The 16,099-nt window shown below is 43.1% G+C and overlaps 1 protein-coding gene across 5 annotated transcripts in view; it reads left to right on the top strand.

Moving 5' to 3' along the window:
• The window catches only part of LOC308285612 (receptor-type tyrosine-protein phosphatase F), a 169,239-nt gene that overhangs the window by 151,446 nt on the left and 1,694 nt on the right, over positions 1 to 16,099 (top strand). For all 5 annotated transcript variants that reach the window (XM_080726423.1, XM_080726426.1, XM_080726424.1 and 2 more), the window contains 5 exons: positions 7,165 to 7,291; positions 9,600 to 9,725; positions 11,477 to 11,631; positions 13,220 to 13,355; positions 15,353 to 16,099. The exon at positions 15,353 to 16,099 is cut by the window's right edge and continues 1,694 nt beyond it. In XM_080726423.1, the coding sequence (XP_080582549.1) occupies positions 7,165 to 7,291; positions 9,600 to 9,725; positions 11,477 to 11,631; positions 13,220 to 13,355; positions 15,353 to 15,421 (613 nt within the window). In that variant the 3' untranslated portion in view covers positions 15,422 to 16,099. The remainder of the gene's footprint in view (positions 1 to 7,164; positions 7,292 to 9,599; positions 9,726 to 11,476; positions 11,632 to 13,219; positions 13,356 to 15,352) is intronic.

Genomic DNA, 16,099 nt, shown 5'->3' with positions numbered 1-16,099 from the left:
CGGGACCCAAACTAGTGAAAACAGCAGATATACAAGCTTGTAGATCGGCTATTTTCACTACTTCTTAAACATTTTGTTTTCTAATTTGTCATTTCTTTGATTTCTTCATGAAGGATTTTTCATTCTTGAAAATGGTTGCTTTTTTGGGAATGTTTTTTTTGAAATAATAATAATTAAAAAAACCAAATGTAGAAAACAAAACAAAAAATAAGGGACCCATAAATATTTTAAATGGGTCCAGACCCACTGTTTGGGAACCAGTGCCATACAGAATGTATTTTTCTTTCTTTAAACATTTTATTTTTTATTTTTTTTACAATTTTCAACTAGATATAGAATAGGCGGCTTGCTGGGCAGTACTTATTTATTCATATCTATACCCTTCACCTTCACACCTTCTCGACATTTGCCAGGGTTATATTGATGATATGTTGTGTTCAAAACAAAACAAAAAAAAACAAAAGCTGAGCCGCTTGTCGCAGAAGTCACTGCAGCATGTATGACATTGTCTAGCCTACAATGCTGTGTGTCTAATGTGCAATTAGCCTAATGGCCCATAGGATAATGAATAGACAGGAAATAAGCACCTTTCTTCCATGGATTCAGCACACCTTGCTGGAGGTGACACACCATGACACATCAGTGGGCTGAAAGGAGCTGATGTGCGGGCTGGTGTTGGCAGGTTGGCAGCTGAATAGCACCATGTGATTTAAACTGCTTATTGTAGTTGGAAGAATTTCGTGATTTCACGTCTGTACTTTTTTCCTTGAATCATACAGAACTTTCGAGATATCTGTACATACTGTGCCCTGGTATAACCGGAATATGCCTTGATACTAACAAATAATGCCCAAGGCCTGGGAGTTGGAGGCTACAGCCCCCGAATGTGTTATGAATAGCCCTGTAAATATTTCTTACCAACATTTAAGTGGTTGTTTTTTTCCTTCTTTTTTTCTTCTTTTTTCCGCTGGGCATACCATTTGAAAACAAGTCACATTATCTAAAGGTCATAAATTATCTAAAGGTCACGAAGAAGATCAATTGCTAGAGTTTGACGGCACACAGTTTGAAAAGCCCTGGTCTTGCTAGCTGCACTATAGCCAGATATTAATTTGTAACTTGGCCTATACATAGAAATATAGTCGGTTGACCTTGCTTCTGCCTCTGTGGAGTCCATCCTACGATATCACTTTTACTCATTTAGTTTATTTTGATTTCATGTTGTAAAAAACCAGCCTACGCAACCTGACCGGAACCTTTTGGTCCAGCACAGTCAGTGTCTTACAGCTTACAACTCTGAATTAACTTTAAAATGGTGCTGGATGAATGTTGAATCGTAGGGATGTCCCGATACCACTTTATTGCTGACCGAGTACAAGTACGAGTACTTCATTTTGAGTACTCGCCGAAACAGAGTACCGATACGAGTACAATTAATGATACAAAATGTCTTTAAATTACGTTTTTTTTTTTTTATCAGTTGTTCCTCACTTTCTGGCTGTATATAACACATTAAATTGCATTGCTTTCCCAGAACATGGCACAACTGCCTCACATTTCACTTTTTTGTCAGGTTTAGCCCATGGAAATTCCTGTACTGTGCATGATCTTCTAGATCTGCTATGCTCAAACATTTTGTATTTTTACTTTTGATACTTTAAGAGAGAGAGAGAAAGGCGAAGTGGCGGAACACACAGGGTACTCGGGCGCTTTGTGAGCAGTATCGGCCGAGTACCGATACCGCAAAATAGGCCGGTATCGGGGCGAGTACCGATACCACGAGTACCGATACCGCATCCCTAATTTATCCTGGTGATGATGACGATTTCATTTCCCGACACGTTTGAATTGGAGGGGGAACGGGATCTGTGTAGGAAGTGTCATATCGACACTGTCGGGCAGAAACCTCGTACAGCAGGGATACTCAAACTTCTGAACCCATGGGCCACATTACAAAATCGTGTGAACTGAGCGGTGGGGGGGGGGGGGGGAGGGGTGCCTGTGTGTGTGTGTGTGTGTGTGTGTGTGTATTGCAGTTGATGCACAGGCCAGGCTAGACTCAACAGCACCTCTCTGGTCACCCAGGGTACTACTCAGGCTACATACACCAGAGGCTACATACAGACAGACACACACACAGACAGACACGGATACACACACGGCCACGCTATGGAGACGGTGTGACCACCGCTCAAAAATGTCAGGGGGCCATGGGCCAGTTGATAAAATGACATTACTTGATAACTTCTCTCTTTAATTTGCTTTATTTCCACATAACGTAAGACAAGTGCAATGTGCATTTTATGGCTTGGAATTCCATTTATATTCTGTCAATGACACAATTTGTAATCAAGGTAATTTGCTACATTTTCTCTCTTTTTAATAATGCTGTGCAATTAGCATATTCCACACAAACACAAACAAACTAATGTACATTTGTCTGCTATTTGGCTGGGTTGTTGTCAATCTGTCTGCCTGCTATCAAGGGAGTTAACATTAAAGATAGCTGTGCACATCTCTCTTTCAATTGCTTCACAATGTTATTTATGACTTGGTCCACATTCAATGCAAATGGCTTTTTACAGAAAATAAACTTGTGAAAATAGATAGTTATGGCTAAGGAAAATCAAATCAAATCAAACAATCTACTTAACTCATTGAGTGCCACCCTAGTCACCACTAGAGGGCGCCCAGTGGCCATAGAAAATCCCATAGAGATATGCTGGTATATGCAGAAGCCCTGCAGCCATGACTTGCCTGAACACTTTCCTTTGTGCATGTACAGGAAGAGGATGAAGTTAGCTTGAAGTTAGCTATTGGCTACCAAGCATTTTAGAAGCCTTATTTTCGTCAACTTAGCCATGATTAAACCTTGCACACCTCATGCATGGGAAAAAAACAGAGAAGAATGAGCTCTAAAAAATCCAATGCAATCCTGGATTGCATTGGAGTGGATTTGTGCAGTTTGTTCACAGCTTTCAAACAAAAAAATCCGATTGGAAATCCGTTCAGGCATTCTTGAGATAATCGCCATTATGTTTTACATGTTATGTAAACAAACATGGCTGCCCTGTATGTTAGATGGGGTTGTATGGGGGTGGAACATGCAAAATCGCGATTGAAATCATGTTCACCAGATTTGATGGGGTCCAAAAAAAAAAAAAAAATTTTCAAAAAATGTTTTTTCAAAAAAAAAAAAAAATTTTTTTTTTTTTTTTTAAAGCCGAACTAGTTCGGGATCGGCACTCTGCGATACGCTAATAAAGCCGAACTAGTTCGGGATTGGCACTCAATGAGTTAAAATAGATTACCCAGACTGTTTAGCTACCAAATGGCTAATGATGCAGTTGTTAAGTAGAGCCATAGTACATCTCTCTTTCATTTGATTTGCATTAGACCGACAATGTCGTTTTGGGTATAGTCGGGCAGAGCCACTGGTAAAAAAAAAGGCGATTTCAATGGCCGCTTTCAAGATGTTTTGGCCATTATCTCTGGAACGGGTGGTGCAATCTGTTCAGTTTAAAGCTTGTTGGAAGCGAGACTTTGAGGACGTTAAGTTGGTGGGCCAGTCTTCCGGCCGGAGTTTGAGTATCACTGTCGTACAGTATCGCCAAAGTTTTCCACCCGACCTGTAGTCCGGTTAGAGTTAGGGTTAGGGTTATAGGGTTTAGGCTTAGGGTTAGCATTCACCAGATTAGCATTCACCAGCTTCGGCAGGTTAGCATTCACCAGCGTCAGCAGGTTAGCATTAGGGATGGGACGATATGAAAATGTCATATCACGATTATTGTGACCAAAGAAATCGCGATTTACAATAATCAAAATATACCAAACAATATTGTGAGTGTTTTTTATCACGATAAACGATAATATCGTTTATCGTCCCATCCCTAGTTAGCATTCACCAGTGTCAGCAGGTTAGCCTCGGATTACTGGGACCTCGAAAAACAAAAGGGGACCTCGGAATAGCTCTACGTGCCCAGCCAGCACTGTCACCTCTCCTGCCGTGTGCAGGGGTGTCGCACCAAATTCTGGGCACTGTGTACAAGGATTCACTTCACTTATTTTGTGCTTTAACTATAGAAAAATAGCAGATATACAAGCTTGCAGAGCAGCACCGAGTGCCGCGCTGCGAGCTTGTAGATCTGCTATTTTTGAAAAATCTTTCAAATCCTTCTAAGGTTTTTTGAAAAATCTATGTTTCTATGTCAGTGGTGCTCAAACTTTTTCAGGACTCCCAAAATGATAATGTATTTGGCCACGGACCCCCCATCTCAAAATATTTGAGTTACAGATGTTCGCTTAAAAAAATACATATATTCAATTATTTGCAGACATTTTCATGACTTTTCAAAAATAGCAGATCTAAAAGCTCGCAATCTGCTATTTTTCAATAGCTAAAGTATAAAATAATTAAGGCCCCTCCACCTTGGGCCCTAATAACTCAGTCCCACTTTTCCCCCCCTTGTGACGCCCCTGGCCGTGTGTCTACTTCTCCTCACCTCTCCTCTCTACACAAAGCAGTAGAAAGTGTTCTACTGTGTGTCTACTTCTCCTCACCTCTCCTCTCTACACAAAGCAGTAGAAAGTGTTCTACTGTGTGTCTACTTCTCCTCACCTCTCCTCTCTACACAAAGCAGTAGAAAGTGTTCTACTCTGTGAGTCTACTTCTCCTCACCTCTCCTCTATACACAAAGCAGTAGAAAGTGTTCTACTCTGTGAGTCTACTTCTCCTCACCTCTCCTCTCTACACAAAGCAGTAGAAAGTGTTCTACTCTGTGAGTCTACTTCTCCTCACCTCTCCTCTCTACACAAAGCAGTAGAAAGTGTCCTACTCTGTGTGTCTATTTCTCCTCACCTCTCCTCTCTACACAAAGCAGTAGAAAGTGTTCTACTCTGTGAGTCTACTTCTCCTCACCTCTCCTCTCTACACAAAGCAGTAGAAAGTGTTCTACTGTGTGTCTACTTCTCCTCACCTCTCCTCTCTACACACAGCAGTAGAAAGTGTTCTACTGTGTGTCTACTTCTCCTCACCTCTCCTCTCTACATAAAGCAGTAGAAAGTGTTCTACTGTGTGTCTACTTCTCCTCACCTCTCCTATCTACACAAAGCAGTAGAAAGTGTTCTACTGTGTGTCTACTTCTCCTCACCTCTCCTCTCTACACAAAGCAGTAGAAAGTGTTCTACTGTGTGTCTACTTCTCCTCACCTCTCCTCTCTACACAAAGCAGTAGAAAGTAGTACTCTGGCAGGAGGAGGAGCTGCTCACTCTTCTCATCTCGTCTCACTTCTCTTCTTTTTTCATTTTCCCTGCACTTTATACCCCTGCAACCCTCATTCCTTTTACCGTTCTACTGCACTCCTCCACTGCCATCTCTCTTCTTTAATTTGGTTCCTCACTCCCCTTCTCCTCTCCTCTCCTCTCCTCTCCTCTCCTCTCCTCTCCTCTCCTCTCCTCTCCTCTCCTCTCCTCTCCTCTCCGGTGCTCTATCTCTTCTTTATTTGTGCGAGTAGTGAGGCCCTGAGCACACTCTAATCTCCCGGTTCCACATTAGTGCCTAGCCTGCAGCACCTTCATTAGTTGCTCACCCATGGCACAGTGTGTGCACGTTTAAGCGTGCGTGGGTGTGTGCACGTGTCTGTGTGCTAAAGTTATAGAGAGAGAGGGGAGGAGTGTGCGTGTGTGTGTGTGTGTGTGTGTGTGTGTGTGTGTGTGTGTGTGTGTGTGTGTGTGTGTGTGTGTGTGTGTGTGTGTGTGTGTGTGTGTGTGTGTGTGTGTGTGTGTGTGTGTGTGTGTGTGTGTGTGTGTGTGTGTGTGCTTGCGCGTGCTCGTGCTCGTATGTGCATCTTTGTGTCTGTGTGTATGTGCCCTCGTCTGTGTTTGCGTTGTGCATGGTTTGGCGCGCGCGCGCACACACACACACACACACACACACACACACACACACACACACAGTATATTTTATATATGTAGAGGGGTAGAGGGGTTACTCTTCTTACGGCTGCCTTTTCATCCTGCTCGGCGCACTGCTGCCACCACTTGGCAGGCAAAGGAACTGCGCCCACCCAGCCGAGTCAAAGTCATGAAGGACACTAGCACAATTGGCACCTCCTCAGCCCTATGAGCTCATCCTCCTGAGCAGCAGAGACGTGCATTCACTCCGTGCTCTCTCTGTGACCACACGTGAGCGTGCGCACGCACAGCGCCTATACATTCACTCTGGTGCAGTAGAGCTGCGAGGGGCAGAGCCTAATTCACACTGCGGCCACCTTAACAGTATGATTAAAAAACTACAAAAAGCATCCATCAAATGGCACCGTGTTGGTTTCTGGAATCGCTTAGAATAAAAGGCTGCAAATGATGTATTTCTGTATAATACTCAGCGCTATGTTTAGACAAGTAGGCAGCCTAACCAGTGTTTTATTGGTGATTTAATGTTTGGGGGGGGGGGGGACGACGACGACGCAATCTTTAATCGATGCATATCCGTGTGCGTGAGAGGCGTGACACGCGTGACCGTTGGCGTTTACACGCGTGACCGTTTACACGCGTGACCGTTTACACGCGTGACCGGACCAATACAACACTGAGCCTAACAGTTGGAGGGGAAGTCTTCATTATCAACTAGTAACATTTTGGAGAGGCTAATTTCCTGTATCCGCTGTCTGATGTTGTGTCTGATACTATGTGTGGTGTTGTGTGTACAGTAGGGCATTCACGAATAGTGATTTTTAGTATTCGAATTATTCGACCTCAAAGTATTCGAATAGTCGAATATTCGACAGGACTGGCCAAACTGTCAAATATTAAGTAAGCAAGAGGCAAACACTGTGAAAATAGCCGATCTACATGCTCACAACGCCTCGCGTTGCGAGGTGTTGTGAGCATGTAGATCTGCTATTTTCACAATGTTTATCTGCGGAACCGAGTCACATTAAATGTAATACCTACAATTCCAAGTGCTTGTCAGGGTTCTTATGACTTCCTATCTAGCCAAGCTTTATAAACCATGAAGAAATATATATACAGTATTTTTAAAGAAAAAGAAAAAAAAGCGAATATTCGATTTCGGTGAACGTCGAATACTGACTTTGATATTCGAATATTTGGTGAATGCCCTAGTGTGTACAGTGTCTGATACTATGTGTGGTGTTGTGTCTACAGGCAGCAGAAGGCCTACTTGGCCACCCAGGGACCCCTGGCAGAGACCACAGAAGACTTCTGGAGAATGCTCTGGGAGCACAACTCCACCATTGTTGTCATGCTCACCAAGCTAAGAGAGATGGGACGCGTAAGTAGGACGAGACAGGAACACACACGCACGAGCGCACACGCACACACACACGTCCATGAACACCTGCTCTCACACAAACAACACGCACACGCATACGCCCAACACCTGTATGAAATGCTTACCGTGCAGCTAACAATAGCGTGTGCAATCTGTCAGTGATTTAAGCAGGTAACAACCCTTATGTTCTAACAGGCTTGATACAGCTTTAGCCTATTTGATTAATCTGTTTGGCTACCTGTAAATTAGGAGCACTGTTGCCAGGCAAACAAACTCTCACCGCGTCCCACAGAGGTTATTGGATAAATCTCTGCACATACTATTTTAAAGGAGTAGTTCACCCCCAAAATGACTTGTTTTCTATTGATTAGTCACACCATGGAGACTTGAGTTCAATAATATTTTTTTTTGTATTTGTCGTATTCCTAAGACAAAAAAAATATTATAGTAAATTTACCCCCATTGATTCTGGATGGGGAGCCAAATGCATGGGCCTGGATGGGGACCTAAATGCATTTGGTTCAGAATCAATGGGGGTAAATTTACTTGACCCTTGACCCTAAATGTACCCCCATTGATTCTGACCCAAATGCATTTGGGTCCAGGGCCTTATTTGGGTCCCCATCCAGAATCAATGGGGGTAAATTGACTATAATAATTGTTTTGTCTTAGGTATGCGACGAATACAAAAAAAATATCCAAAACCCCGAAATGTAATTAATTAAAACAAAAATTACGTGGGGAATGTGTTCTATTCTATTCTATACTGTTCTACTGTCAACCAGACATTTCAAACAGAAAGTGATGTTTGCATGGTACCCTGTATGGTATACTCCGTCACATGGCGGTGTTGCACGTCAAAAATAGGCAGCCTATTTTCGACGTGTGACAACGTTATGCAACACGGTATAAATCTGGGCACAGAAGACTGTTGGATGTCATTATTGTGATGGAAACATAAACAAACAATGGTGTGTCAAGCTTCTCGTTACCCCTCACAATAGAACCGTGTTACACAGAATGTAATGCCTCAACTCTCAGTGCTCGTCAGGGTGGGGTGGGGTGGGGGGGGGGGTCCCCAGTTAAGATATGCTTATTTTGGGGGTCCCCAGTTAAAATATGATTATTTTGGGGGTCGCGGCCAGAAAAGGTTGAGAACCACTGTGTTATGAGATGGTAGATCCACCATTTTCACTGTGTTACCTTAAAGTTTTTTGGAGCTGTGTGAAGCACAGGCTCCCTATACGTGGCCGTGTGGGTCTGTCTGTCTGTGTGTGTGTGTGTGTGTCTGTATGTAGCCTGAACTTCCTAAACTTCGGCACGCTACTAGTCCCACAGTTTTGCCACCACACACTCGCACCATATGTCAAATCGACCGGCTTACTCGGGAATAGTGGGCTAGTAACTTGCTAAGAGAAAGGTTCAATAGTTTAATTGATATTAATTTATTAGTGAATTAATTTTCCCCATTGACTTATAATGGGAATGGCAAAAACTCACATTCAATTATTTTTTTTCTCGCAAACCATAGGGGCTACAGTTACAAAACTTGGAGAGGAGGTTTATAATGATATCAAGGATTAAATAAAAAAAGAAATCGTCACTCGGCCTCATGGGGGCGCTATAACGGCCCACTTTACGTTTTGCCCCGTAACTCTTGAACCGTGGATCGGAAAATTAAAATTCTTTTTTCCCTGGATTCCTTGGGTCAAGACGCATCTCCCCATATAGGCCACGCCCATTTGCGCCAGGATAGATTTTCCGCCATCTTGAATTTTCTCCAAAACACACTTTTTGTTCCTTTTCCTACATATTTTCTTCAAATTGCACAAAAAACGGTACACATGATCTATGAACCCATGCAATAAACATACTCAAGGGATATTGCGATAGTCCATTCCGTTCGTTCGTAACGGGCTTCCAAAGTTAGCGGGAGGGGCCCGTTTTGCAAACAATAGCCATAAATCACAAACAAAAGGTCGAGTCAACACTGAATTTCAACCACAGGTCGGGGGTGGCATACTCAACGAATCCCCAAAAGCATTTCCACTTGGCCACATGGTGGCGCTATAACGGACCACTTGCCTCGCAACTCACAAAAATCGGTACACATGATCTTGGGTGACCAGAGAGGTGCTGTTGAGTCTAGCCTGCCCTGAGCATCAACTGCAATACACACACACACACACACACACACACACACACACACACACACACACACACACACAGCTCCACTTCACACGGGTGTGATTTTTTTCTGAAATGACACCTCTTCCTCTTCCTCCCCCCCCCCTTGTCATTCTTCCAGGAGAAGTGTCATCAGTACTGGCCAGCAGAGCGCTCAGCCAGGTACCAGTACTTCGTGGTGGACCCCATGGCCGAGTACAACATGCCTCAGTACATCCTGAGAGAGTTCAAAGTCACAGACGCCAGGGTACGATGCTTCTCTGAGACTGACTCTGACTGTGTGTGTGTGCGTGTGTGTGTGCGTGCATGCGTGCGTGCGTGCGTGCGTGCGTGCGTGTGCACCTCAAAGGCAGAGGAATTGTATGGATGATGACATTTTTATACAAAAAAAACCCCACTCACCCAAATCAAAGCCATTGTAATTCTGCCTTCTATGGCCAGTCACTGAGTGTTACTGTATGTATGAGTTGTGTGTGTGTGTGTGTGTGTGTGTGTGTGTGTGTGTGTGTGTGTGTGTGTGTGTGTGTGTGTGTGTGTGTGTGTGTGTGTGTGTGTGTGTGTGTGCGTGCGTGCGTGCGTGCGTGCGTGCGTGCGTTGTGTATCGTTGCTGTCTGGCTGATACCTCATATCTCCATGTTTATTTCTTTTTTTTCCTTTTTTTTTTATAGCTACTACGTTTAACTTTGTGTGTATTAGCCAAAACAAATTATGAGTACTGATCTCCATATCCGTGCTCATACTCATAAAGTAACTGACGTCACAGGCAGAACGGCCCATACAAGGAGATACCGTATGTAACGTGTGTTGTGTTAGCACCGCTCACTTCGCACTGGTGCGATTTTTTTGGGGTAAATGGCCGCCCTATTTCATCATACAAGAAAGTGGGAATGGATTTGGACATACTGTACGAGGTTTCCAGCTGACAGCCATGATGTGTGTGTGTTGCGTCTCTCTCTCTCTCTCTCTCTCTCTCTCTCTCTCTCTCTCTCTCTCTCTCTGTGAAATACATGAAAAGCACAGCCAGAAGTCCCCGAGGGCCCGAGCTGGAGCTCCCTGTGATGCAGGCCTTTCACTGGGTTATATATAGGCCTGCGTGTCATCATCTGTCCACAGTGCACTGCAACATCCTGAGTGGCAACTTAAAGCCATTATGTAACTTTTTTTTGTGTGAATAACATTTTCATTTTGTCCAGTCCGTATTGGTAGGGCAGTGATTCTCAAACTTTGAAATTTGAAGGTCTCCCCTTAATTTTGGCAGTGTACAAATGAAACCAAATGTACCCGTTAGGGTCCATTTGGTTTCATTTGTACACTGCCAAAGTTACAGACTTGTAAGGGCCAATTTAGACCCCCATGAAGGAACCCAGAGAGTCCCTGAAATCCACTTTGAGAAGCACCGTGGTAGGGCATGTTAATACAATATAACGTTATACAATTGGGGTGGTTGTATTTGGTCTCCCTGCTCTTCTATTGAGACACAACCTTTGACACGGTCCTGTTTCTGCACCTGAAGGTTAAAATTCTATTTCTCACCTGACCAAGCAGCCTGGAGACCTGGGTTCAAAGAGTTACATTACATTACCAGCACAACAGCAACCCTGCTCAGTTTATTATCCTCACTGGAAACCTTGTATGTCCAAAACTGTTACTGTTCAGGGAATGGACAAATAAAAAGGTACAGGCAGGCAGTGCAACGGGTTAAAACCACGCCAAATGGATGACAGGAAAAAAAGCCCAAGGCTTGTTTCCATATTTGGTCCATTAAACATTCAACATTCAGTTACAGACCCATGAGGGTCCATTTGGTCCCTAACTATCAATCATTTGGGGAACCCTTCAAATCCCCTCCCCTGACCCAAATGGACCCTGACGGGTGCATTTGACTCCTACTCTGCAGCCGTCTAGATGCATCATCATTCTCCCATGTGTCAGGGGGTCTTTTTTCCATAGTCTGTATACTGTATTTAATTAAACATGCTCCGTTTTCCTTGTCATCAGGATGGCCAGTCCAGAACGATCCGCCAATTCCAGTTCACTGACTGGCCAGAACAAGGAGTGCCAAAAACTGGTGAAGGCTTCATCGATTTCATTGGCCAAGTGCACAAAACCAAGGAACAGTTTGGACAGGACGGACCAATCACTGTACACTGCAGGTAAGAAGATTGGACTGATCAAGAAGCCCATTGGTTGTTCACAGTGTACTGTATATACTTTTCAAGGCAGGATATTCGCTAGCTTGGAATTTCCACCTGCATCCAGAAATATCACATCAGTCACGATTAGTGCATTCTAATAATTATCTCTGTCAGAAGTCATATCTGTGATGTTTGGTAGCAAAAAGTAGAATTCCTTTTAACCACGGCCAACCAGGTGTCCACTTTCGTCCCTGTTCTGGGCATGTCCCTATAGGTGAAATTGTCAGAAACATTCAGAAATGCCCATGTTCGCTCTGCAGAAATGTGTAGTGTACTCAGTGAGAGGGGCCAGCTACTTATGTGAACAATAGAATACATCGTATTCAGGCGTCAATTACTGGCACTACTTATTCTTAGTTTATATGCCATCACACAGCTTCCAGATAGCCCACTTAGTGCTTACCACCCACCCTCTTTGCAACATCAAACACACAATCCTGTTTGTGTCTCCACCGCCAAGTTGATAATATTCTTTAATAGATGGGTTTTTGAATTGTGACAGAAGTGCAGGAATAATCACTGTTAATACTGCTATTAACACTGATAAGCCTAACCAGCCTCTTCATTTATTTTGAACAATGGGCCTACTTGCATCATTAAAACATAATAATCCACAAATTGCTTTTAAAATTGCCAGCTGACGAGCATGTGCTCTAGGAAGCAACACATCTAAGGTTAAAAGCAGCTCCTAATTGCTTGAGTTAGCCGGTGATTAACATGAAAGTGCATGCTCTCGGTTATGTGTGGATGCATGTATTCTAGGTAAATTATTATTATTATATTACTTTTATTGTTATTAGTAGTAGTAGTAGTGGTGATAGTAGTAAGAAAGTACTCAATAATAGACAGATCATAAGACATGCGTTCTGGTGGGACAGTACTCAGTAGACAGTAGCTCAAGGCGCAGCTTGTCCTCAGACAGGTTTGTGGGATTAACCTCAGCACCACGCATAACTCCTAATTTATACTCCATGGTTTCTGCCTCAAATTCATCTGTCAATATTTCAAACAAACAATTCAGCTCCCGGAGCCATGACTATTTCACGAGCTGACGGCTTGAGTGGACTCATAACAGGTGCTATCCATTCATGCTATCGATCCGTCTGTGGAAAGCAGACGTCAGTTTATTTTCAAAACTCTAATCCCCTTTATTTGGAAAACGAAACTTGCTGGGTCGAAGGTTTGATATAGATAAAGTGTATGAATTGAATTGAATTGAATTGAATTGAATTGAATTGAATTGAATTGTTAAAATAAAAGCATGTTACATGCTTCGCACAGTAACGTAAAGGCTAAAAACACAATAAAGTCAGCGACTTGTTTCCATTGTGGTATTTTTTCGAATTACTATTATTATTAATTCGCTATCCATATAGCCTAACTCATGACTATAACCAAAATTAACAGCCGCTCCTGTGCCATCTCTCTCTGTCTCTCTGTCTCTCTGTCTCTCTGTCTCTCTGTTTCTCTGTCTCTCTCTCTCTCTCTCTCTCTCTCTCTCTCTCTCTCTCTCTCTCTCTCTCTCTCTCTCTCTCTCTCTCCTCAGTGCCGGGGTAGGCAGGACAGGTGTGTTCATCACTCTCAGCATCGTGCTGGAGAGGATGAGATACGAGGGCGTAGTGGACCTGTTCCAGACGGTGAAGACGCTCCGCACCCAGCGGCCTGCCATGGTGCAGACAGAGGTACCACACTTTAACCTACTGTTACACTAACCCTAACACTACAATTTAACGTACTGTTATACACACACGTAATGTACATGTTACACTAACCCTTTTCACTAGTTTGGTCCCCAGGACCCAAACTAGTGAAAATAGCAGATCTACAAGCTCACGATGCGACGTTGTGAGCATGTAAATCTGCTATTTTCACTACTTCTTAAAGGAGTAGTTCACCCCCAAAATGACTTTTTTTCTATTGATTACTCACCCCACGGAGACTTGAGTACAATAATATTTTTTTGTATTTGTCGCAAGACAAAAATGTGATTATAGTAAATGTACCCCCAATGATTCCGGATGGGGACCCAAATGCATGGCACTGGATGGGGAAACCATCAGGGTAAATTGACTATAATCACATTTTTGTCTTAAAATAACTCAAGTCTCCATGGTGTGAGTAATCAAAAGAAAAAAAAAAGTCATTTTGGGGGTGAACTACTCCTTTAAAAAAAAACAAATCCCCTAACGTGAAATGTCTTAGATTTTTTTTTTTTTTTATCTATGAGATTCAAATTCTTTTGAAAAATGTTTGTGAGGAAAGACATTTTTTTATATTTGTGAACAATCTATTATCTTATCTTTTGAAATAATAATAATAAAAATGTACGAAACATATAGGGATATTTACTTGTGACTGTTTTGGGGACACTACACAGCCCTGCTGGTGTGGAACTCATCTCTTCCTTAGCACTGTCTCTATGGTTACCTACCCGGGTCAAGCTAGGATTTGCGAGTGTGGATTTCTCGGCAGTACTGTGTTTGTTGTGTATCTCTCATGGTCAGTCAGAGCAGCAGATAGGGTCAGTACTATGTTTGTTGTGTACAGGGGTGTCTCACCAAATTCTGGGCCCTGGGTACAAGGATTCACTGCGGGACCCTGTGCTTTAACTATTGAAAAATAGCAGATATACAAGCTCACAGCGCGGCACCGAGTGCCGCGCTGCGAGCTTGTAGATCTGCTATTTTTGAAAAATCATAAAAATCTTTGAATATTTCAAATCCTTTTTTTGAAAAACCTATGTTTCTATGTCAGTGGAGCTCAAACCTTTTCATGTGAAGGACGCCCAAAATGGTATGTATTTGGCCCACGGAACCCCATCTCAAAATATTGAGTTCCAGGGACCCCCCCAGAAGCAAAATTTGAGTTACAAATGTTCGCTTAAAAAATACATATATTCAAAGATTTTCACACATTTTCACGACTTTTCAAAAATAGCAGATCTACAAGCTCGCAGCTGTGAGCTTGTGTATCTGCTATTTTTCAATAGCTAAAGTATAAAATAATTAAGGCCCCTCCACCACCTTGGGCCCTAGTAACTCAGTCCCACATTCCTACCCCTTGTGACGCCCCTGGTTGTGTATCTCTCATGGTCAGAGAGACAGATAGGGTCAGCGCCCAGGGCAACCAGCAGATTGACTATTGGAGTAGCCTGGCATGGCCAGACTACTATCACTGCGTTGATATTAGTCTGGAATCTCTGTGTGGAACCTGCATTTCCAAGGTGTCGCTGGTGATAAACCCAATCCAATCACAACGAGCAGGGCCAGACTAATGTGCACTGGCAGATTCATTTGGTTTCCAGACTACATTTGAAGATGTTTCAGTTTCAGTGGTTCCCAAACTTTTCAGCTCAAGACCCAAAAGAGAACTTAGACGTTTGCCCGGGACCCAAACTAGCAAAAATAGTAGATATGCAAGCTCACAACACGTCGCTTTGAGCCACGTTGTGAGCTTGTAGATCGGCTATTTTCACTACTCCTTAAACATTTGTTTTCTAATTCTTGGAATTTCTTAGATTTTTCTTTAATTCATGCTTTTTTGGGAATGTTTTTTGAAAATGTTTTGAAATTAATAATAATTAAACAAAATATAGGAAACAAAAAATAAAGGTCCCGACCCACCTTTTGGGAAACAGTCATCTAACTAAGCAACCCTCCCTGTGTCTCTCTCTCCTCAGGACCAGTACCAGCTGTGCTACCGGGCGGCGCTTGAGTACCTGGGCAGCTTTGACCACTATGCAACGTAACCACTCCCACCGAGCAGCCTCCCCCCACCCACCTGCCCAAAACCTCTCAGGAGTGTGTGCCAAGTGTCCCATCTCAGCCGCCATCCACCCCCCACCTAACCCTCCACCTTGACCGCCCCGCCCCCCCCTCCCCTCACCGCTACCAGGAGGAAGGGGAGGAGAGAGGGAACGCACTCACGGACACCGGGCAACGGGTCCAAGAAAAAAAAAAACCCAACCAATCGCAAGAGATCCACGCGGATGTAAACGACACATGACGATTATTTCTTTTTGCTTTTTACAGAGAAGAACGAATCAAAACAGAACAATAATCGAAAGAGAAAAGACAACCCTTGTGTACGGAAAGCGACAGCTAAGACTTTTTTGGCGGTTTGGCTTTCCTGTTCTGTCGACCCGACTCGACTCGACCCAAACTTTCCACAATCCACCCCCTGATTGTCAGAGGCTACTGGTAGCACTAAGAGATGATTCTCTTTTCCTTTTTTTTTTCGTCACTATTATTAAATATCATTATGACAAAATGTTTATTATTATCTAGCGCGTCATTTAATTATTCTTTTTTATTTTTTTGGTTGTTATTATTTTTAATAATCATTTTAACATTGGACATTTTATTTTGTCTTAAAAAAAAAAACGGCCCTGTCGGGCCTCGCGTTGTTGTTTCATAATTGGTACGTC

The sequence above is a fragment of the Nannobrachium achirus genome, assembly GCF_963921795.1.
Source record: "Nannobrachium achirus genome assembly, chromosome: 5".
In the NCBI taxonomy this organism is placed as follows: domain Eukaryota; kingdom Metazoa; phylum Chordata; class Actinopteri; order Myctophiformes; family Myctophidae; genus Nannobrachium; species Nannobrachium achirus.
This window is presented reverse-complemented; position numbering and strand designations above follow the sequence as displayed.